This window comes from Neoarius graeffei, chromosome 9 (assembly GCF_027579695.1).
Source record: "Neoarius graeffei isolate fNeoGra1 chromosome 9, fNeoGra1.pri, whole genome shotgun sequence".
Taxonomy (NCBI): domain Eukaryota; kingdom Metazoa; phylum Chordata; class Actinopteri; order Siluriformes; family Ariidae; genus Neoarius; species Neoarius graeffei.
Window position 1 is genome coordinate 73525635 of NC_083577.1, and position 23061 is coordinate 73548695.

Consider the following 23061-nt stretch of genomic DNA (forward strand, 5'->3'; position numbering starts at 1 on the left):
AGGATAAATCACATGGCGACGGCGACCTCATGATACTTCCGTTGTTCAGGAAAATATTTCCGACTGAAACGTCTGCCAACAAAATAGTTCCACGTTACATGCTATTTCAAGGAGAATTTTTAAACTAGAAAAAACAATCAGATGTCTTAGATAAAAAATACATATAACATGCTTCATCTTGCATATTAAGCCGTTGTGTAAAAGATTATACTCTTCAGTTTTTACATTATAGTATAAAGTTAGATTGGCGCTGCTCATCAGTATCAGGTAAGTGTTTATAGGTTAGTTGATACACATATCACCATGACATAATAGACATGGAATGTTTATGTGTTTAATTAACTTTATCAAAGTATTTTCAGTTAAAGTAGTCCGGTAATGTCCTGAACAAGGTTTGTATTACGGGTTAGCTGTCTTAGCTAATAATATAAACTGTGCTGACGGTAGCCACTAGAAGGAAAAAAAAATGCATTGTTTTCCGGAGTGAAAACGGCTGAAATCTTCAAGCAGTAGGTCAGAATTGTGTTTCGAAAGAAATGCATCATGGGCGGTTTTATCACAGGGGATAAAAAAAAAAATTTAAAAAGTAATTTTTGTCTTTTTTTCAATAAAAAAAGATGAACATACAGTACTGTGCAAACGCCTTAGGCACATGTAAAGAAATGCTGTAGACCAAAAATGGCTTAAAAATAATGAAATTAAATGTTTCATCTACACGCCTTATTAAGTTGTGATTTGGGGATGGACATTTGACCTCACAGTAATCTTGACCTGTGACCTTTTAGCGCACAAATGGTGAAAGTTTGGTGAAATTCCTTTCATTTGCCTTGGAGATATGGTGTTCACAAGGTTTTCGGACAGACATTTGACCTCACAGTGACCTTGACCTTAGACCTTTTGATCTCAAAATCTAATCATTTCATCTTTGCCCCAAAGTGCACAAATGGTGAAAGTTTGGTGAAATTCCTTTCATTAGTCTTTGAGATATGGTGTTCACAAAGTTTGGAGATGGACATTTGACCTCACAGTAATCTTGACCTGTGACCTTTTAACCTCAAAATCTAATCAGTTCATGTTTGTCCCCAAATGCACAAATGGTGAAAGTTTGGTGAAATTCCTTTCATTTGCCTTGGAGATATTGTGTTCACAAGGTTTTCGGACAGACATTTGACCTCACAGTGACCTTGACCTTAGACCTTTTAACCTCAAAATCTAATCAGTTCATGTTTGTCCCAAAGCGCACAAATGGTGAAAGTTTGGTGAAATTCCTTTCATTAGCCTTTGAGATATCGCGTTCACAAGGTTTTGGGACAGACGGACGCACGCACGGACAGACGGACAACCCGAAAACATAATGCCTCCTGCACCTTAAGGTGGCGGAGGCATAAAAACAAACAAACTATAAACAGCAGTAAGCCATAATAAATGAAACAAAGTCAATATTTGGTGTGAAACGACCCTTTGCTTTAAAAAATAGTATTCTCAGGTACAATAAGTGCATTTTGATAAGGAAATGAGCTGTATGTTTTACTGAGCATCTTACAGAACCAGACACAGTTCTTCTGGACACTTTGACTGTCACACTTGCTTCTTAGTTTTGCACCAAAACCCAGCAGCCTTCATTATGTTTTCTTTTTTTAATCTGAAAAGTGCTCTCTTGTGTACGCTCCGATACAAACATTTTTTTCCCCCTGAAACATTTAATTTTGTGCTGGAAAACTAACGTTTGTAACTCTAAAACAGGGTGCCGAAGACTACTGCACAGTACTGTGTATGCTCCTTTTAAGAACAAAATATAAGAAGACAGTAGGGTTCACCAGTTTTAAAATATTTATGAAGCAAGTTAGCACCTATTAAAATATAAATGTCAAAAATTCAAACCTGAACTGCTTATGACAAGCTCTAAAAATAACAACAGTTTGTGTACATATACACTTGTTTTCTCTTTCACTGACTGATACAAAACACAATATTTGCACCCATACTGGTTTAATTAAATAAGAATTAAATTAAATAAAAGATCATCATTTTGACAGAAATTTGGATGTGGTTTACTTCAGGCTGTGTAATTTATCATTTCGATGTGAAATACATGCATTTTGATCTGATAAAATAAGTAAATATGAGTACCTTTCAAAAACATCAGTAAGTATCACAAAACTAAAGTGGGTTTTGAAATATTTAAACCTAAATTTGGTGTCGGAAAGGACTTTTTTTTTTAATGGAAATTTCATGCAATTTTTAAAAACATTTATGTCTGCAGTATTGCTCTAGCAGAAAAGTTAGTCTTAATAAATATGACTGCATGACCTATTTACATGGTAAAATACTTTTATTGCAGATGTAACTTCCACCTTCCCAATTTTTTCAACATTTAAAATTTAATTTTTGTAAAATGAGACAAAAAAGGATACATTTTGGCCTTAAATTTACAGTGGTGCATGAAAGTTTGTGAACCCTTTAGAATTTTCTATATTTCTGCATAAATATGACTTAAAACATCATAAGATTTTCACACAAGTCTTAAAAGTAGATAAAGAGAACCCAGTTAAACAAATGAGACAAAAATATTATACTTGGTCATTTATTTATTGAGGAAAATGATCCAATATTACATATCTGTGAGTGGCAAAAGTATGTGAACCTCGAGGATTAGCAGTCAATTTGAAGGTGAAATTAGAGTCAGGTGTTTTCAATCAGTGGGATGATAATCAGGTGTGAGTGGGCACCCTGTTTTATTTAAAGAACAGGGATCTATCAAAGTCTGATCTTCACAGCATGTTTGTGGAAGTGTATCATGGCACGAACAAAGGAGATTTCTGGGGACCCCAGAAAAAGCATTGTTGATGCTCATCAGGCTGGAAAAGTTTACAAAACCATCTCTAAAGAGTTTGGACTCCACCGATCCACAGTCAGACTGATTGTGTACAAATGGAGGAAATTCAAGACCATTGTTACCCTCCTCAGGAGTGGTCGACCAACAAAGATCACTCCAAGAGCAAGGCGTGTAATAGTCGGTGAGGTCACAAAGGACCCCAGAGTAACTTCTAAACAACTGAAGGCCTCTCTCACATTGGCTAATGTTCATGAGTCCACCATCAGGAGAACACTGAACAACAATGGTGTGCATGGCAGGGTTGCAAGGAGAAAGCCACTGCTCTTCAGAAAGAACATTGCTGCTCATCTGCAGTTTGCTAAAGATCATGTGGACAAGCCAGAAGGCTATTGGAAAAATGTTTTGTGGACAGATGAGACCAAAATAGAACTTTTTTGGTTTAAATGAGAAGCATTATGTTTGGAGAAAGAAAAACACTGCATTCCAGCATAAGAACCTAATCCCATCTGTGAAACATGGTGGTGGTAGTATCATGGTTTGGGCCTGTTTTGCTGCATGTGGGCCAGGACGGCTTGCCGTCATTGATGGAACAATGAATTCTGAATTATACCAGAAAATTCTCCCGTCCTAGAACTGCCACCTTATTGTGGTGGAGGGGTTTGTGTGCTTGAATGATCCTAGGAGCTATGTTGTCGGGGGCATTACGCCCGTGTTAGGGTCTCCCAAGGCAGACAGGTCCTAGGTGACAGGCCAGACCAAGAGCAGTTCATCAAAACCCCTCATGAAGAATAATCAATCAAGGACCGTGACGTCGCCCGGTATGGCGCAGCCGGGGCCCCACCCTGGAGCCAGGCCTGGGGTTGGGGCTCGTATGTGAGTGCTTGGTGGCCGGGCCTTTGCCCACGGGGCCTGGCCAGGCTCAGCCCGAAGTGGTGATGTGGGCCCGATCTCCTGTGGGTTCACCACCCACAGAGGTAGCCGTAAGGGGCTGGTGCAGTGTGGATTGGGCGGCAGTCGAAGGCAGGGGCCTCGACGACCTGATCCCCAGACACAGCGGCTAGCTGTTGGGACATGGAATGTCACTTCGCTGGGGAGGAAAGAGCCTGAGCTTGTGTGGGAGGTTGAGAGGTACCGGCTAGAGATAGTCGGGCTCACCTCCATGCACAGCTTGGGCTCCGGAACCCAGCTCCTCGAGAGGGACTGGACTCTCCACTTCTCTGGAGTTGCCCATGGTGAATGGCGGCGGGCTGGTGTGGGCTTGCTTATAGCTCCCCAGCTCAGCCACCATGTGTTGGAGTTTACCCCAGTGAACGAGAGGGTTGCCTCTCTGCGCCTTCGGATTGGGGAGAGGCCCCTTGCTGTTGTTTGTGCCTACGGGCCTGTAAGTTGAATTGGGATTAATTAAATTATAAATTATGTAATAATTGATAATTAAATTAATTTATAAATAAAGATCAGTCTCATAAAATCTTAAATTATTAATCTTAATACTCACCGTGAATGGTTACATTCAAGATTAATGGTAGCTCTGTATTAGATGGGAAACCCAGTTGTATACAAAAGCTAAATTCTGAAGGAAAAAGGAGTTCTAAATAGTTGACCTTGTGAATAAACAACAGGAACAAGTAAAATGCAATTCAATTTTATTAGCTTTTATTTGTCTACTACTCACTAATAATAATAATAATCTCAAAATACATTCAATGTCGGCAAAGGTAATAACAAGACAAAACAATGGAACAATTACACCTGGACTATAAAGTTGAGGGAAAGAGAGAGAAGAGAATCCCTTGTGTGTGCGTGTGTGGAGGTGTGTGTGTGTGTGTGTGTGTGTGACCTAGCTTGTCGTTAGCTAAAACAAAGGAATGTTAGCTAAAACAAAGGAATGTTAGCTAAATAGAACAAAGGATTAGCTCTGTGGCTAATGTGTGCTTTGTGTAGGTATCTGTGGGCAGATGCTAATGACTAGCCACTTTGGCAATGCTTAAACAAAATGGCGGTCAGTGCCTAGGTGTCGTATCACAGGTAACTCAATGAGGGAGGTAACAAAATGGCGTCGGGAAATATGGCGCCGGCAGGCCTAGTCGAGAACACAAGCCTACGAGCTAGCGTATCACCCTGAGGTAGCTAGCAATAAGTTGCTAAGGAGAATCTGACCACGCTACAGCTGGATCCAAACACTGCACTTAACAACAATTTCCAACAGACTATCTAGGCAAAGAACTCAACGCGAGAGAGAGAGAGAGAGAGAGAGACAGAGAGTGAGAGAGTGTGTATATGTGTTGGATGGAGAGAACTAGGCCTTGTAGCGGTCTAGCCTCGGAGCTTAAAATAACAAACTTGTCGCTGCGCTGCTAATCAGATAGGGAAGCTAGCAATGGAGTTAAGGAAAGATATCATGCAAGATACCCTGTCTAACAAGTTCAAAGAAAAAAAAAACAGAACCAAAACAAACAATAAAAACAAACAAACAAACAATAAAAACAAACACCTTCCGTGTCTGAGTGGGTATGCTAAATAGCTCAAAGCTTAAACATGACCCTAACAACCATCTGAATAAGCTACAAATTAAAATTTGCCCAAGTGCCTACTCAATGCGATGGAAGTTCTTTCTCCGATGTCCGCGCTGAGGGTCGCAGTCCGAGGAGAGGAGGTTAGCGGCGCGTTGCGTCCAACCGCGGCTAACGAAGCAGGGAGATGGAGGCCTAGCTGGCCCACGGTGCTTCAGGAGAAACCTCCGGTGATGCGTCGACGAGAAAAAGGCTGAGAGGAGCGAAGCTGTCCGCAAATGCCTCTTAGCGTGGAAAACTACTTAACTGTAGTTAAACTTTGCAAAGGTTTAGAATCAAAACCACTATATCGCTGAAACTTAGCGGGTCGTTCAAAAGTTCGGCCGAAACTAATTTGAACAGGCTGTTCTCAGACAATAGCGGTTAGTCTCAACACTGTAGGCGAGCGTGCCTACAGTCCGTCCGACCACTCCAGTAGTCAGAACACGAGAGCACAAATCGAGGCGCTCTCGATACAGTTAAAGCAGTTCCACTTTACGTCACATCCGGGTGGAGCACGCAAGGAATTGTGGGATCGTTATAGGGGGCGCTGGCGAGTTACCAACATTCCCCCCTTGGCCATAGGCGCTGAAAGGAGTGATACCCTATGGGCACATGGTGTTTAGTCTGCGACCCACGGTCCCTAGTAATCCACAATGAGGTAGTTCCACAATGAGGTAGTTCCAAGGGTCCTTTCTGTGAAAAGTCTTTCAGACACAGTTCAACAGTTCAATTCATTTCATACAGTCCATAAGATGCATAGGCACTTGGGCATGAAAGCATAGGCACTTGGACATGAAAACAATTACACTATGGCTACTTAACTACCTTCTACATACAATATTTCACACAGCAAACAAAAATAATCAAAACTCCATAAAGGAAAATGGAAAAGAGGGGTTAGTTAGCGTGTTAGCAAGCCTACTCTTCAAGAAAGTTAGTGGAGGCCTTAGGCCTGATGGAGAATCGGACAATGCCACGATCTAATTTCTCAGGTGCGTAGATCGTTTTGTCCAGTTTGCGGTGTAGTGTCAGTATGTACCTATGTAGAGTGATGGCTATGAAGACTGTGATAACCCAACCGCTAGCTAGAAATCCCAGCGCAATTCGGCTTATTAAAGATCCTTGATCGGACGAAGGGTTTATTCAAGAAAGTGGTAGCGATGCCAGTGGGCTTAAGATCGAATTGCACGGTTTTGGTCCCTTCCAGCAGTAGTTGTGCTTGGAGGGTGGAGTTTATCTCAAGTTCGTGACCTGGGAAGGCATCGGGCATTTCTATCTCGGTCTCATACTGGTCAGCGCTAAGGTGATGGAGGGTGATGTCACCCACGTGAACAGTGGCTCCTAGTGGGACACTTAGGAGAGAGGTTTCGTTAGGGATCTTCATTCTAGTGGCAGTGTTATGTTGATCATATGATACCAGAATCTCAGTTTGGGGAGTGTTGATTAGCCACCGATCACCAGCTCTTTCTACTCTAGTTCCTATTCCTTCATCTTTAATAGACAATTTGCCTGCACACTTCTGCTCGGGGACTTTTGTCAGTCCACAGAGACGGTCTGTGGTGTCTCGGATAAAGGGATTGCTGGGGCAGACCCAGTGGATATCTTTGGTAGAGGTGCACATGTCTAAGTTAGGGACGAGGTAGATAGAGGGGTTGTCATCGTGATAGGCTATGGTGGGAGGTGTCTGCAAACGTACGTGTACGTCGTTGTTCCAGAAACCTACATTAAGGACAGATTTGATTCTGTATATGTTTTGCCGTTCAATAACGGGGAGATTGAGGATGAAGCCTATTTCTAGGTTTTGAGGGTTCACAAAAATGGGGATAGCACTGCCAAGACTATAAGCCAGATGAATCTGTGATGAGTAAACGTTAGTCGTGGTAGTAGATCGGAGTATGCTGTCAACCATGCTGAGGGGTATCAAATATGGTGGGATTTTACCTCCACTCAGGGTGCTGAGAGAGCTACTTACTTCTCTCATCAGGTCCTGCATTAGGTCTCGGATTACTCGGACATACTTGACTTCGCTTCTCATGATTGCTGCTAGCCTGTCTACGGCATGTACTGTGTTCTTGATTAATGTAGAATGCATGTTAACGGTTAGTATGGTTCCCTGCAGGGTTTTGCCTAGGCCCTGCAGCTCCTCCTGTTGAGTTAGTAGTCTACCCTGGATTTCTGGCATTTCTTCCTTAAGAATGTTCATTTCTCGTTTGACTGCGGTCAGGCTAACGGTGTTAACGGCAGAGAGGCCCATTGAGAACAGAGAGCCAATGGCGGATGCAGCAGTAAGTAGTCCTCCGAGGAACCGTTTAGGGCGTGTTTTGCCGCTGAGTTCCTCCTCAGTGACTATGAACTTCTGTAACTGTTCGAGCATGTGAACTGTGGTACGCTTGGCGTGTTCGATGTTGGACCCAATCTCGGAGTCAGGCCCGGTTTCGAGGTTTGTTTGTGTGGGCGATCTAAAATGCTTACGGTACACGTCCCAAGGATCGAGGCGGGTGTACACGCGCTGGGTATGGACGCGGCAATTGGTGAGGAGCAGTCCTGGGGCATCTTGGAGAACGATGCCACTCGGCGGACCTGGTTCCACTATGTTACCGGCCAATGTGGTCTGCAGGACTAGAAAGATGCCGAGGATCCAGAGAGGGGCCATTCTGCAACATACAGGAGTTTGTTATTCCGATTTGAGTGGTAACAAGGGTGGTTACTTATAGATGCACGCTTATGGATTGAGAGGCATGCAACTAAGTTGGGCAGGCTATAACTTATTGTTTGTCCACCACCCTATGGAGTGTGGACTGCTCAAAAAGCTTTATTTGGTTGCTATGGACCCATCTATACGAAGGCGCCTGGCTGGGCTTCGAAGTTTTGATGCGGTAGGCGACGGGGGACAGTTTACCGACGATTTCGAAAGGACCGGACCAACGGGGTAAGAATTTTCTGGCTACTCCTACCGGTTTGGTGAAATTGAAGTATAGGACTCTGTCGCCTACTTCGTACTCACGGTGTGTCGCCTTTCTGTCGTAGTAAGCTTTCTGTCCTTTCGCACTCTTTTCGAGGTGTTCCTGGGCCCACGCAAATGTGGCCTGCAAGTGGCGTTGCAAGTCGGTGACGTACTGGTGTGCGGTGTACGCAGTGGCAACTCTTAGGTCCTCTGGTCGGTAGAGGAGGTGTAAGGGAAGAACCATTTCACGGCCAGTCATCATTTCGAACGGGGTGACTCCGGTGGTGCGGTGAGGAGTGGACCGAATGGCCATCAGCACCAGAGGGAGTTTGATGTCCCAATCTTTGCCATGGTGACTCACATACTTGCGAAGCATGCTCACGATGGTTTGGTTGGCGCGTTCGACCTGACCGGAAGACTGAGGATGATACGCGATGTGGAATTTTGCCTCGACTCCGAGCATCTCCCACAACACTCTCATGACCTCTGCGGTGAAATGAGTACCTCGGTCGGAATCAATGGATAGGGGCAAGCCCCAACGGCTGAACACATGGTTCATAAGAAGGAGAGCGGTGGTCTCTGCGGTTTCGTTTGGGGCGGGCAAGCATTCCACCCACTTCGTGAACGCGCAAGTGACGGTCAGGAGGTACTTATTACCTCGAGCCGATTTCGGCACCAGTCCGACCCAGTCTATCTGGAGATTAGACCAGGGGAATGAGATGCCTTTGCTTTGCAGTGGGGCGCGGTTCAACGGTTGGGCTGGTCGGAATTGGCAGCAAATCAAGCACCCTTTGACATACTCGGTAACGTCCTGAATCATGAAGGGCCAATAGACAATCTGTTGGAGTGTCTGGTAGGTCGCCTGAGCGTTCCTATGGCCCCCGCACGGGCTGTCGTGAGCGTACTGCAACATGACCCCCCTATGATCTGTGGGCACGACCCACCGGGGAGGTCCCTGGTTGCGTGGTGTGTACACCAGGAGTCCTTTCTCGAGTTTTAAGCCGTTTTTGAGATTGTGAAGGTGATTTAAGTCTCGGGACTGTTGCAACTCTTGTGGGGAAATTGGGGACGCCACGGGGTCCGCAAGGAACTTACGGATTTGGTGGATCACGGGATCCCTTTCCTGCATAGACACCAGGTCGGCGTCCTGGGGCAGTCGGCCGAGTTGCACGGTTCCTGCTTGGGGTACTGCGTCAGTTTGACCTGCTCTAGCCTGTCGGCGAGTAATCGCGGTTACGTTATGGTGTGGCGTCTCGGGAAGCCATGACGGCTGGAATTCCCAAAGGGGGCCGTCTACGGCTCCCGCTTTGGCGAGGCCATCTGCCTCATCGTTACCGACTTTGTCAGGTCCTGGGACTTGAGAATGTCCCTTCACCTTCTTCCAATAGACGCACATTCCCTGTTCGGTTACGAGTCGATCGCATGCTAGGAAGAGTTCGGAGTGTTTCACTTCCTTGCCCCTTGCGTTTTTCATGTCCTGCACCTTCCACGAGGGAAAGTGTGAGACGAAGCTATGCCTGGCATAATTTGAATCAGAGCAGAGGACTAACCGCTTGATGTTCTCACGGGCAGCTTGTTGCAGGACGATGAGCACGGCTGCTACCTCCGCATATTGGCTAGTCTTAGCCCCGAGTCGATGTTGGTATTTCCCTTGTATAGGGCCGTTCGCCCATACGATACCGACACCGGCTTGCACTTTGCGTTCATGATGGAATGAGCATCCATCTATGTAAGCGGTGGGGAGGTCTTTGCAGACGTTCTCGTCATAGTAGTGGTGGTCGGAGGGGAGAGCAGGTACGGTTGTTAGTTCGGTTTGATCTGGACTATTCTCGCAGTCGCAATGCTGGCATTCCGCCAGCCCTCGGCCAAGCACCATCTTGTGGTTCTGGGCGTACTTCACCTCGACGTCGTAGCCCTGTAATGCCATCATCCAAGCTGCGATGCGACTATTCGAAACTCTTCCCTCTCTCAGCCTCTGGCTGTTCAAGAACGAGACCGGTTGATGATTGGTCTCTATCACCACCTTCTGGCCACCAATGTAACTGCGAAAGTGTTCAACGGCCCAGACCGTGGCCAGCAGGGCTTTTTCGCAGTCTGAAAATTTAAACTCCACAGCACTGAGGGGCCGACTGGCGTATGCTACGACACGGCGATCTTTGTCATGCTGCTGTGACAGTGCAGCGCTCAGGCAGTGGGTGGAGAAACTAGCCTCCAAGAAGAACGGTTTGTCTTTGTCGGGATACGCGAGGCAGGGAGCAGAGCAGAGCTTCTGCTTCATGCTCTTGAACGCGAGTTCTTGAGGCTCACTCCACTGGAAGGGTTTATCCTTTCGGAGGAGCTCGGTGAGCGGTCGTGCTATCTCCGCGTAGTCCTCGATGAACTGTCGGGAGTAGTTGCAGACCCCTAAGAAGCTCCTGAGTTCGGGTACGTTGGATGGGGCTTTGATGTCTTGGATAGCCCGCACCCTCCCCGACTGGGGTTCAATGCCATCTGGCCCAACGCACAGTCCAACGTATTCGACTTTGGTGCGACACCACTGCCCTTTGGTGACAGAGAGCTTCGCTCCTGCTCTGGACAGCTGGGACAGAACATGGCGTATCTCTTCGAGGTGTGCATCAAAAGTCTGTGACCTAATGAGGATGTCATCGACATAGATCAAGTTGCCACGAGCTGCGGCATCGCTCATTGCCTTATGCAAGAAGATGTTGAATTCAGCGGGGGAGTTCGCGTAGCCGAACGGACATCGGTTGAAAGTTAGCTGGCGGTTCCCAAAGGAAAAGGCCAGCTTGTGCTGGTCAGCTGGATCCACGCGCATGGTCCAGAATCCACTCGCCACATCGGCGGTGGAGAAGAACTTTGCACCCTTCACCTTGGCAAGTTCTTGATCCAGATGGATCATGGGCCATCTTGACAAGGGCACTTGCTTGTTCAGCTGCCTATAGTCAATGGTGAGACGCCACTTGCCGTTCGGTTTCAGCACCGGCCACAAGGGGGAGTTGTAAGTTGAGTTACACTCACGAATGATCTGCTTTTCCAGCAGAGTGTCCAGTGTTTCTTGTATTGAGTCGTATGCGGCTAACGGGATTTTGTATTGCCGCACGAACGTCGGTGGAGCGTTCGGATCTGTTGGGATTCGGACGGTGTGGATGTCCGTGACTCCGCAGTCATTGGAATCTCGCGCCCAGATCGCCTTGAAGTCGTAGAACAGTTCACGGAGCTGTCGTCTCTGGGCGTCCGTGGTCAGGCTGTCAGCTTTCACCAGCTGTTGTTGAACTTCTCGTTCGAAGCCTGGGTACGGTTCACCTAGAGCTGAATCGACGACCTCAGTTGCAGGGGTGTCGTTGCTCGATTGCGTGGCAAGAGCGTACACCAGCATGTGTTTCGGGGTGTCAGTTCTGGTCATGACTATGCGCTCGTCGCGAAGCATGTCGTGAGGTTTGACGCGGATCATGTGGAAAGGAAGAGTGATCCAGGGAGGTTCCACTGGATCGGAATGAGTGTCCGGCGTTGGCAGCTCACCGATGACTGGAATGGTGAGTTCAAAGTCATGGAATGCCTGGTCTATCAGAAGGCCTAAAGGCCGACGGGCGGGGATCGTGATGGCGTCCCGCGTGGAGTTTTGAACCAGGAGGTAAGCGGAACGATGACTCACTTCAAGCAGCGGAGTCCCACACACGGCTAAGTCAAGCTCCATGAAGAATCTGAGAGGCTGGAAGAACGCCTGGGAGCTACGAAACTGTTGGTCTTTCATGATGACCAGCTTAAGAGGGGAACCAGCAGTCCTAGCGGGAATGACAATGTCAAATTCGCTAGCGACATGGCAAGCTTGGGGAATCGTTTGTCCTGACCGCATTTGTTCCGGGTCAGCTTGGAACGGGTGCTTAGCAGCATCGGCTTGGGTCCAGATGACCCGGTTGACTAGGTCCAGTTGGGCTCCCAGTCTGACCAAGATGTCTGCCCCAATGACCAGTGGGTCAGGAAGTCCGGGGATGACACTCAAGAAATGAAGGAATTCTCTCTGACCGATGGCGAGCGACACGGCGCAGACGCCCGTGGCTTTGATGGGGCTCTGGGGTTGTTCGGCTGACAGTAGCCGGTGGCTCTTCTGCACAAAGACAGGGGAAGGAGTGCTCTGACGCACTATGTCGAACCACGTTTGGCTGATGGCTGACTTCTCTGACCAAAGCGCTAACCTGACGCCCGGTGCCGTGACGCCGTTGACAATAATGTTGCCAGATATCCAGGGGTAGTACCTGGTTGGGGCAGATTCGCCAAGAAAGCAAAGGAAAGACGGGTGGCCATCAAGCGCGTTGCGGTTGAGAAGAGTGTCGGTTGAGTTTGGTGCGTCTTGACTCGGCTCAGGGTGGAGCGGAGTGGTCTCGAGGTTCTCGGGGACCTGCCCTGACTCAGCTATCGGTGGAGTAGCCTCCACGCTAACTTCATCGCAACAGGCTCGATCATGACGACGAGGATCTGGGGTCTGTGGGGACGCGACCTGGGCCCACAGTTGCCCACGACGACAGTCAATGAGGGGCGCTAGCCTATCCAGTAGGTCTTGGCCAATGAGGAACGGTTCTACCCCAACAGAGCAGATGTAAGTGGGGTGAGTGATGGACATGCCCTGGAAGGTGAGTTCTAACCATGCAATGGTTGTTACTGGTGCTTGATTCTGGGTGAAGCTAACCAAGTTGACGTCACAACGTTCGGTTCTGATGGGTCTACCTTGCGCGCGCCGCGCATCAGAAACCTCTGCAAAGACTTTGGAACACATCAGGGTGATTTCTGACCCGGTATCCAAGAGAGCTTGGAGGGAAACGTTGCCTTCTACCACCACTGGGGTATAGATACGCTTGGCGTTGCCTTTCCTAACCAAATCTCCAAGAAACTGCGTCAGGGGTGCATCCTGCGGGTCAGGCTTCACTAACGGAGGGGGTGGTTTCAACTCATCGCTGCCTATTGGGCAGGGGTCCTTTCCCCACCCCACGAGGTAGACACGCGGTGGTGGTGGGGATGGGTCCCGGCCTAGTCATGCTGACGGTTCGTCCCTGTCCTTGCTCGGCTTACCCTTCCTGTTCTTATTGCTCAGCAGTTGTTTAACTCGTGCTAATTCGGTCCTCAGTTCTGCCATCCCAAGCGGCTCTTGGTTGGCTTGTTTAATCCGTGCTAATTCAGCCCTCAGTTCTGCCATCCCAAGCGGCTCTTGGTTGGCTTGTTTAGCGGTAGCTAGCTTAGGGCTCCGCTCCCTTCGAGAGGAGTTGCGATGGGGCCTTGACTGTCCGCTATTCTGAGATTTAGGGCCGTGACTGCCAGGTTTGCGGTTACCTTGCCCTTTGGCGTTGGGGCCCTGTTCCCCCTTGGCTCCAGCTTGTCGAACTTTCCAGTTACCTTTGGGTTGACTCGACGTCTGGTGGCCGGGGTTTGGGTTCGCCCAAGGGGGCCCGCGGTTTGGGGCTTCACCCCCTTCTAGGCCTAAGGACTGACCTTCCTGCTCATATAGGCTGAGGACTCTGGGATCGTCCTCGTGGCGGTCTGTGGGTCGGACGAACGTCTCCCACGTTAGTTGTGCGGTGCGACGCATTTCTCTCATAGTATGGGGGTGCTGGCGACACGCGAGTGTTACTTGGTTACGGATGCACGGGTGAAGGTTATGGAGGAAGAGGGACTTGAAGTTGCGATCTTCCTCTAGCCCGGGCTCGCTTCTGCCCTGAAAGTACGCTGCGCGGAGCCGACGGTAGTACTCGCGAGGGTGTTCGCTTCGTTTCTGTCTGATCAGAATAGCACCCATCGTCGCAGCAGTCTCATCCTCGTACAACGAGTATTCCTCTTTCAAGTACTTGCGTATTTTCTTGTAGTTGTTGAGGACTGACTGCGGTAAGGTCTCAACGAATGCTCGTACGCCACTACCTAAAGTTTTCCAGACTAGTCTGGCCTTTTCATGCGACGTAGCCTCTGGCAGGTCCAGGAGGCTACGCTCGATTTCCCGGAAATAATCATTAACGCTTCGGTGTCTATGATTTTCCGGCTCAAAACGCTCTATGTCTTTCGCAAGGACGTCGATTTGGCGGATCCTAGTTTTGCGTTCTGCGACGAGGCGTTTTGATTTTGACCCGTAGGGGTCCTCGCTGTCTTCGCTATTTGAGCTGCTCTCATATCGCCTATGTCTGCGTTTCGGCTTGTAGGCGGCCTCTCCGTCAGAGGAGTCTGAGGGTACGTAGCGCGGCGTTTTCTGCGGGCTAGAGGCTGCAGCGATATTGAAGCGCGAGGGGGTGTAGTGGGGAGTAAAGTAAAAACTCCCAGCGCCACGAGGTGGCGATCGCGCGACTTTCACGCGAGTTGAGCTTGAGTGCGGTGTCTGATCTACCGTTCTAAGCTCAGGTTCTTCCTCCTCCAGAGCGGAACTCTGTTCTTGGGAGGGTTTGGCCGATCCCTCATCTGAGCGACGTGCTTGCGTCACTTCTTCTCTGAGGTATTCTATTTCGCGCTTTAGTTCATCTTGTGTGGCTCTCAGGCCCACAAGGCTACTCTCCGCGCTTTCTGCTCTCCTTTGAGCTTCGGCCAGTTGTCGTTTTAGTGTTCTTTTCTCTTGTTCGAGGGTCATACACACATGTTCCATTTCCTTATAGTAGATCATGAACAATTTGGGTAGCCCTTCTGGGAGAGTCATAGTACGCTCCTTAAGTTCCCTAACGGCTATGTGTATTTCATCAAAGCGAGCCTTTTGGTCCAGATCACAGAAGTAATTTCTCCTATCCTCCGGGACTTGGCCTAAATCGCCTACAACGTCGAAGAGAGAGAGGAGGGGCCCTTCTGACTCCCTTGATGGGGAACGCGACATTTTGTTCGAAATGTATTAATTAACTTAAAGGAAATTAATACTAGGTGTTGATTAGGTTAGAATTTAATTCAATCCAAGTTGCTAAATAATTGATGTGGTTTCTTAGCTACTTTGTTTTCACTAATGTTTCACTTGTATTAATTAGCTCAATTAATAATTAGTTAACAATAATGATTATTATTAATAATATTAATTAAGTACTTGGATTAGATATTACTCTAATGTACTAATCAATTAAACCAGTTTATCAGCTAACTGTGGTTGGCAGCTGAATTTCAGTTCTGTGATTAACACACTGTTAATGATTCACCATTAAAGTCATCTGTGTTATACCTTGGCAGTTGATTTTGGGTATACAGCAGTTTACAAGTTATTGTTGAGAAATTCACAAGGTCATTAAACTATGCCTCACACGGGGCACCACTTTAATGTAAGTTGAATTGGGATTAATTAAATTATAAATTATGTAATAATTGATAATTAAATTAATCAATTTATAAATAAAGATCAGTCTCATAAAATCTTAAATTATTAATCTTAATACTCACCGTGAATGGTTACATTCAAGATTAATGGTAGCTCTGTATTAGATGGGAAACCCAGTTGTATACAAAAGCTAAATTCTGAAGGAAAAAGGAGTTCTAAATAGTTGACCTTGTGAATAAACAACAGGAACAAGTAAAATGCAATTCAATTTTATTAGCTTTTATTTGTCTACTACTCACTAATAATAATAATAATAATCTCAAAATACATTCAATGTCGGCAAAGGTAATAACAAGACAAAACAATGGAACAATTACACCTGGACTATAAAGTTGAGGGAAAGAGAGAGAAGAGAATCCCTTGTGTGTGTGTGTGTGTGTGTGTGTGTGTGTGTGTGTGACCTAGCTTGTCGTTAGCTAAAACAAAGGAATGTTAGCTAAATAGAACAAAGGATTAGCTCTGTGGCTAATGTGTGCTTTGTGTAGGTATCTGTGGGCAGATGCTAATGACTAGCCACTTTGGCAATGCTTAAACAAAATGGCGGTCAGTGCCTAGGTGTCGTATCACAGGTAACTCAATGAGGGAGGTAACAAAATGGCGTCGGGAAATATGGCGCCGGCAGGCCTAGTCGAGAACACAAGCCTACGAGCTAGCGTATCACCCTGAGGTAGCTAGCAATAAGTTGCTAAGGAGAATCTGACCACGCTACAGCTGGATCCAAACACTGCACTTAACAACAATTTCCAACAGACTATCTAGGCAAAGAACTCAACGCGAGAGAGAGAGAGAGAGAGAGACAGAGAGTGAGAGAGTGTGTATATGTGTTGGATGGAGAGAACTAGGCCTTGTAGCGGTCTAGCCTCGGAGCTTAAAATAACAAACTTGTCGCTGCGCTGCTAATCAGATAGGGAAGCTAGCAATGGAGTTAAGGAAAGATATCATGCAAGATACCCTGTCTAACAAGTTCAAAGAAAAAAAAAAACAGAACCAAAACAAACAATAAAAACAAACAAACAAACAATAAAAACAAACACCTTCCGTGTCTGAGTGGGTATGCTAAATAGCTCAAAGCTTAAACATGACCCTAACAACCATCTGAATAAGCTACAAATTAAAATTTGCCCAAGTGCCTACTCAATGCGATGGAAGTTCTTTCTCCGATGTCCGCGCTGAGGGTCGCAGTCCGAGGAGAGGAGGTTAGCGGCGCGTTGCGTCCAACCGCGGCTAACGAAGCAGGGAGATGGAGGCCTAGCTGGCCCACGGTGCTTCAGGAGAAACCTCTGGTGATGCGTCGACGAGAAAAAGGCTGAGAGGAGCGAAGCTGTCCGCAAATGCCTCTTAGCGTGGAAAACTACTTAACTGTAGTTAAACTTTGCAAAGGTTTAGAATCAAAACCACTATATCGCTGAAACTTAGCGGGTCGTTCAAAAGTTCGGCCGAAACTAATTTGAACAGGCTGTTCTCAGACAATAGCGGTTAGTCTCAACACTGTAGGCGAGCGTGCCTACAGTCCGTCCGACCACTCCAGTAGTCAGAACACGAGAGCACGAATCGAGGCGCTCTCGATACAGTTAAAGCAGTTCCACTTTACGTCACATCCGGGTGGAGCACGCAAGGAATTGTGGGATCGTTATAGGGGGCGCTGGCGAGTTACCAACAGGCCGAATAGCAGTATAGAGTATCCAGCCTTCTTGGAGTCCCTGGGAGAGGTACTGAGAGGTGCTCAGATTGGGGACTCCATTGTTCTACTGGGGGACTTCAACGCTCACGTGGGCGATGACAGTGACACCTGGAGGGGCGTGATTGGGAGGAACGGCCTCCCCGATCTGAACCCGAGTGGTGTTTTGTTATTGGACTTCTGTGCTAGTCACAGTTTGTCCATAACGAACACCGTGTTCGAGCATAGGGGTGTCCATAAGTGCACGTGGCACCAGGACACCTTAGGTTGGAGGTCGATGATCGACTTTGTTGTCGTTTCATCGGATCTCCAGCCCTATGTTTTGGACACTCGGGTGAAGAGAGGGGCTGAGCTGTCAACTGATCACCACCTGGTGGTGAGTTGGATCCGCTGGCAGAGGAGGAAGCTGGACAGGCCTGGCAGACCCAAACGTATGGTGAGGGTCTGCTGGGAACGTCTGGCCGAGCACTCTGTCGTGGAGGTCCTTAACTCCCACCTCTGGGAGAGCTTCTCCCAGCTTCCAAGGGAGGTGGGAGACATTGAGTCTGAGTGGACCATGTTCTCTACCTCCATTGTAGATGCGGCTGTTCGGAGCTGTGGCCACAAGGTCTCCGGTGCCTGTCGTGGCGGCAATCCCCGAACCCGGTGGTGGACACTGAAAGTAAGGGATGCCATCAAGCTGAAGAAGGAGTCCTTTCGGGCCATGTTGGCCTCCGGGACTCCTGAGGCAGCTGACGGGTATCGGCAGACCAGGCATGCCGCAGCTCGGGCAGTTGCAGAGGCAAAAACTCGGAACTGGGAGGAGTTCGGTGAGGCCATGGAGGAGGACTATCGGTCGGCCTCGAAGAAATTCTGGCAAACCGTCCGGCGCCTCAGGAGGGGGAAGAAGTACTCTGCCAACACTGTTTACAGTGCGGGTGGGGAGCTGTTGACCTCGACTGGGGACATTGTCGGGCGGTGGAAGGAATACTTCGAGGATCTCCTCAATCCCACAGTCACGTCTTCCATTGAGGAAGCGGAGGCTGATGACTCAGGGGCGGACTCGTCCATTACCCAAGCCGAAGTCACTGAAGTGGTTAGCAAGCTCCTCGGTGGCAAGGCACCGGGGGTGGATGAGATCTGCCCCGAGTATCTCAAGTCTCTGGATGTTGTGGGGCTGTCTTGGTTGACACGCCTCTGCAACATCGCGTGGCGGTCGGGGACAGTGCCTCTGGAGTGGCAGACTGGGGTGGTGGTCCCTCTTTTTAAGAAAAGGGACCGGGGAGTGTGCTCCAATTATAGGGGAATCACATTTCTCAGCCTCCCAGGGAAGGTTTACTCCAGGGTATTGGAGAGGAGAATTTGGCCGATAGTCGAACCTTGGATCTAGGAGGAACAATGCGGTTTTCATCCTGGTTGCGGAACATTGGACCAGCTCTATACCCTTCATAGGGTGCTCGAGGGTTCATGGGAGTTTGCCCAACCAGTCCACATGTGCTTTGTGGATCTGGAGAAGGCATTCTACTGTGTCCCTCATGGTATTCTGTGGGGGGTGCTTCGGGAGTATGGGGTTCGGGGCTCTTTGCTAAGGGCTGTCCGGTCCCTGTACGAACGGAGCAGGAGTCTGGTTCGCATTGCCGGCAGTAAGTCAGACCTGTTCCCAGTGCATGTTGGACTCTGGCAGGGCTGCCCTTTGTCACCGGTTCTGTTCATAATTTTTATGGACAGAATTTCTAGGCGCAGCCAGGGGCCGGAAGGAATCCTGTTTGGGAACCACAGGATTTCATCTCTGCTTTTGGCAGATGATGATGTCCTGTTGGCTTCTGCAAACCAGGACCTTCAGCATGCACTGGGGCGGTTTGCAGTTGAGTGTGAAGCGGCTGGGATGAGAATCAGCACCTCCACGTCCGAGGCCATGGTTCTTGACTGGAAAAGGGTGGCTTGTCCTCTCCAAGTTGGTGGAGAAGTCCTGCCTCAAGTGGAGGAGTTTAAGTATCTCGGGATCTTGTTCACAAGTGAAGGAAGGATAGAGCATGAGATCGACAGGCGGATCGGTGTGGCCTCCACAGTGATGCGGTCGCTTTACCGGGCCGTCGTGGTCAAGAAGGAGCTGAGCCAAAAGGCGAAGCTCTCGATTTACTGGTCGATCTACGTTCCGACTCTCACCTATGGTCATGAGCTTTGGGTAATGACCGAAAGAACAAGATCATGGATACAAGCGGCCGAAATGAGTTTCCTTTGCAGGGTGGCTGGGCGCTCCCTTAGGGTGAGAAGTACAGTCACTCGGGAGGAGCTCGGTGTAGAGCCGCTGCTCCTCCACATCGAGAGGAATCAGATGAGGTGGCTCGGGCATCCCTTTCAGATGCCTCCTGGATGCCTTCCTGGGGAGGTGTTCCAGGCATGTCCCCCCGGGAGGAGGCCTCAGGGAAGACCCAGGACACGCTGGAGGGACTATGTCTCTCGGCTGGCCTGGGAACGCCTCGGTGTTCTTCCCGAGGAGCTGGCCGAGGTGTCTGGGGAAAGGGAAGTTTGGGCTTCCATGCTTAGACTGCTGCCTCCGCGACCCGGCCCCGGATAAGCGGAAGAAGATGAGACGAGACCAGCAAATTCTAAAAGAAAATGTCAGGACATCTGTCCATGAACTGAATCTCAAGAGAAGGTGGGTCTTGCAGCAAGACAACAACCCTAAGCACACAAGTAATTCTACCAAAGAATGGTTAAAGAAGAGTAAAGTTAATGTTTTGGAATGGCCAAGTCAAAGTCCTGACCTTAATCCAATCGAAAGCGAGCAGTTCATGTGAGGAAACCCACCAACATCCCAGAGTTGAAGCTGTTCTGTACGGAGGAATGGGCTAAAATTCCTCCAAGCCCATGTGCAGGACTGATCAACAGTTAGCGGAAACATTTAGTTGCAGTTATTGCTGCACAAGGGGGTCACACCAGATGCTGAAAGCAAAGGTTCACATACTTTTGCCACTCACAGATATGTAATATTCGATCATTTTCCTCAATAAATAAATGACCAAGTATAATATTTTTGTCTCATTTGTTTAACTGGGTTCTCTTTATCTACTTTTAGGACTTGTGTGAAAATCTGATGATGTTTTAGGTCATATTTATGCAGAAATATCGAAAATTCTAAAGGGTTCCCAAACTTTCAAGCTCCACTGTACACTCCATGACACTGGGGAAATATATTTCCATTCCATTTTCAATTTCAGTCTCATTTTACCTCACTGTATCAAAGACACCTGTAAAATTTAATTCTGTTTGTTTAAATTTTTGTGAGAGCTGACATTATGAACTTTGCAGTTTTCCCCATGACTGTCAAACTGCCCTCATACAATTTACAGGTCACTGAATTTCTCTTGTCTAATAAAATTAAATTGGTTAAAATACAGTTATGTATCTTTTTTGTAGCCGACAAATATTTCAGCGCAAAAATGTATATCCGATGAAGAAAACATTTATTTTGAAAAATATCGACAAAAAAATGTATGTGGATGTGTCCTAAAACAAAGAACACAGTCAAAAACATAAGGCAGGCAGTAACCAAGGCATTTTGGGAATATTACAACTGAAAGAACTGGTGTGGTCGATTATGCTGCAAAAATTTGCATTTTAATCTGTGGCTACGTTTAATACGTGTTGAAAGAAACCATTTGTCAGTTAGTCTTGCTGCTATATATTATATTTCTTTGTCTCCTTCATTTTTTTTTTTTAATATTGATCGCTGTGAAACATGGTGGTGGTAGTATCATGGTTTGGGCCTGTTTTGCTGCATCTGGGCCAGGACGGCTTGCCATCATTGATGGAACAATGTCTTTTTCAGTGCTTTGAACAAATCTGTTATCTTTATGCTCATGTTAATTGTCACTTTTGGTTTTTTACTTTCCTGTGTCTACTATCTGTTTTCTTTTGATTGATTTGATTATTTGGTGGCACAGTGGTGTAGTGGTTAGCACTGTTGCCTCACAGCAAGAAGGTTCTGGGTTCGAGCCCAGTGGCCAACAGGAGCCTTTCTGTGTGGAGTTTGCATGTTCTCCCCGTGTCTGCGTGGGTTTCCTCTGGGTGCTCCAGTTTCCCCCACAGTCCAAAGACATGTGGTTAGGTTAATATGGGACGGCCTTGGGCTGAGGTGCCCTTGAGCGAGGCACCTAACTCCCAACTGCTCCCCAGGCACTGTTAGCATGGCTGCCCACTGCTCTGGGTATGTGTGTGTGCTCATTGCTCATGTGTGTGTGCATGTGTGTGTTCACTGCTTCAGATGGGTTAAATGCAGAGAGGAATTTCACAAGTGTGTGATGAATAAAGTTGTGCTGTCTTTCTTTCTTGGCTTGGTGAAAGGCGCTATATAAACTTGTCTTCAGGGTATGCAGACTTTTGCATTCAGTTATATATGTAGATATACACACCACATGGGTTGAAAATATATATCGCTTTTAGTCCACTAAATTTAGATCCCCATGAAAGTAATCCCAACTTGTTTTCTCAAGCTAATGTATTATCAGTCAAGTGTAATGTGGGTGGTTTTTTTTTTTTCCTTTTTTTTTTTTTTTCAGATGTGCCCCTTAGAGACATATGATATGGATCTTTTTGTCTCCCAGAGACTGGCTGATGGTTTAACACACTAATGGAGTGAGAAACATCTTGAAGATTTACCAGCTGAGATTTCATAGCTGTAGCAAGATGGAAGAGCAAAAACTAGATGTGTGCAATGAGGAGCAGCTTTATAACAGTGTGCAGAATGAGACTGGGACAGAGACTTCGAACAAGGGTAAGAAACGCATGAAGTTGGTGTCTACCAGCCATCAAAAAGACCTAAACCAGTTTATAAGGTACAGCTAATGACCACATAGGTCTCTTCATTGGTATACAGTTACTGACTGTAGCCCATTTGAAGCTACAAACAGTTGACCTTTACTGAAAGGGACAACCATTGAACAGCAGTGAAACTGTGTACAGCAAAAGATGGGCTATAGTCAGTAATTGTGTAATTGCAATATGACATACTGTACTGTGCAAAAGTCTTTGGCACCTAGCTGGTGAAAAGGGCCAGCTCTGTCCTAGACTGCCCTCTAAAATCCATTGGGGAGGTGTGTGAGAGGAGGACGTTAGCTAAACTAATGCCAATCATGGGCAACACCTCTCACCCTCTACATGAGACTGTTGGCGCTCTGAGCAGCTCCTTCAGCAGCAGACTGCTGCACCCACAGTGCAAGAAGGAACACTACCACGGGTCTTTCATCCCAACTATTGCCCGACTCTTCAGTCACAGCCTGGCATAATGTAGCACTGTTTTCTCAAAGTCACTATCACCTTTTTGTCACTTTATCTGCATCTCATCGCCATCTTCTACTTATGCTGTGCAACAGTATTACTATTTAGTACAATATCCTTTTCATTTGCAAGTATTTTCTTATTCATGTCCACTCTCATAATTGTTGTGTACAATTATGTCCATATCCTGTGTTTTTTGTCATTTATTGGTTACTTTACACACACATTCCATCCTTGTTAGTTATATTATGCTGTGCAATAACATTCACTACCTAGTGCAATATTTCTATTCCTATTTCAGTTGCCAGTATTTTATTAGTGCAATATTGCTACTTCAGGTGAAGTATTACTCTTATTTAAGTTCCTTTCTTATTTTGCTGTGTACATTACATACATGGCCTGTGTTTGTTTGGGTTTTTTTTGTTGTTGTTTTTTTTTTGGGGGGGGGTTGTTTGGTTTTTTTATTTTATG

The 23061-nt window shown here is 47.1% G+C and overlaps 1 protein-coding gene across 2 annotated transcripts in view; it reads left to right on the forward strand.

Annotated features, from left to right (window-relative positions):
- Window positions 1-88: 88 nt before the first annotated feature.
- Window positions 89-23061, forward strand: part of znf142 (zinc finger protein 142) — a 32253-nt gene continuing 9280 nt past the window's right edge. The window contains exons 1-2 of one of the 2 annotated variants that reach the window (XM_060930248.1): window positions 89-267; window positions 21873-22087. In XM_060930248.1, coding sequence (XP_060786231.1) covers window positions 22000-22087 — 88 coding nt within the window. In that variant the 5' untranslated portion in view covers window positions 89-267; window positions 21873-21999. The remainder of the gene's footprint in view (window positions 268-21872; window positions 22088-23061) is intronic. The other variant, XM_060930249.1, reaches the window with a different exon arrangement.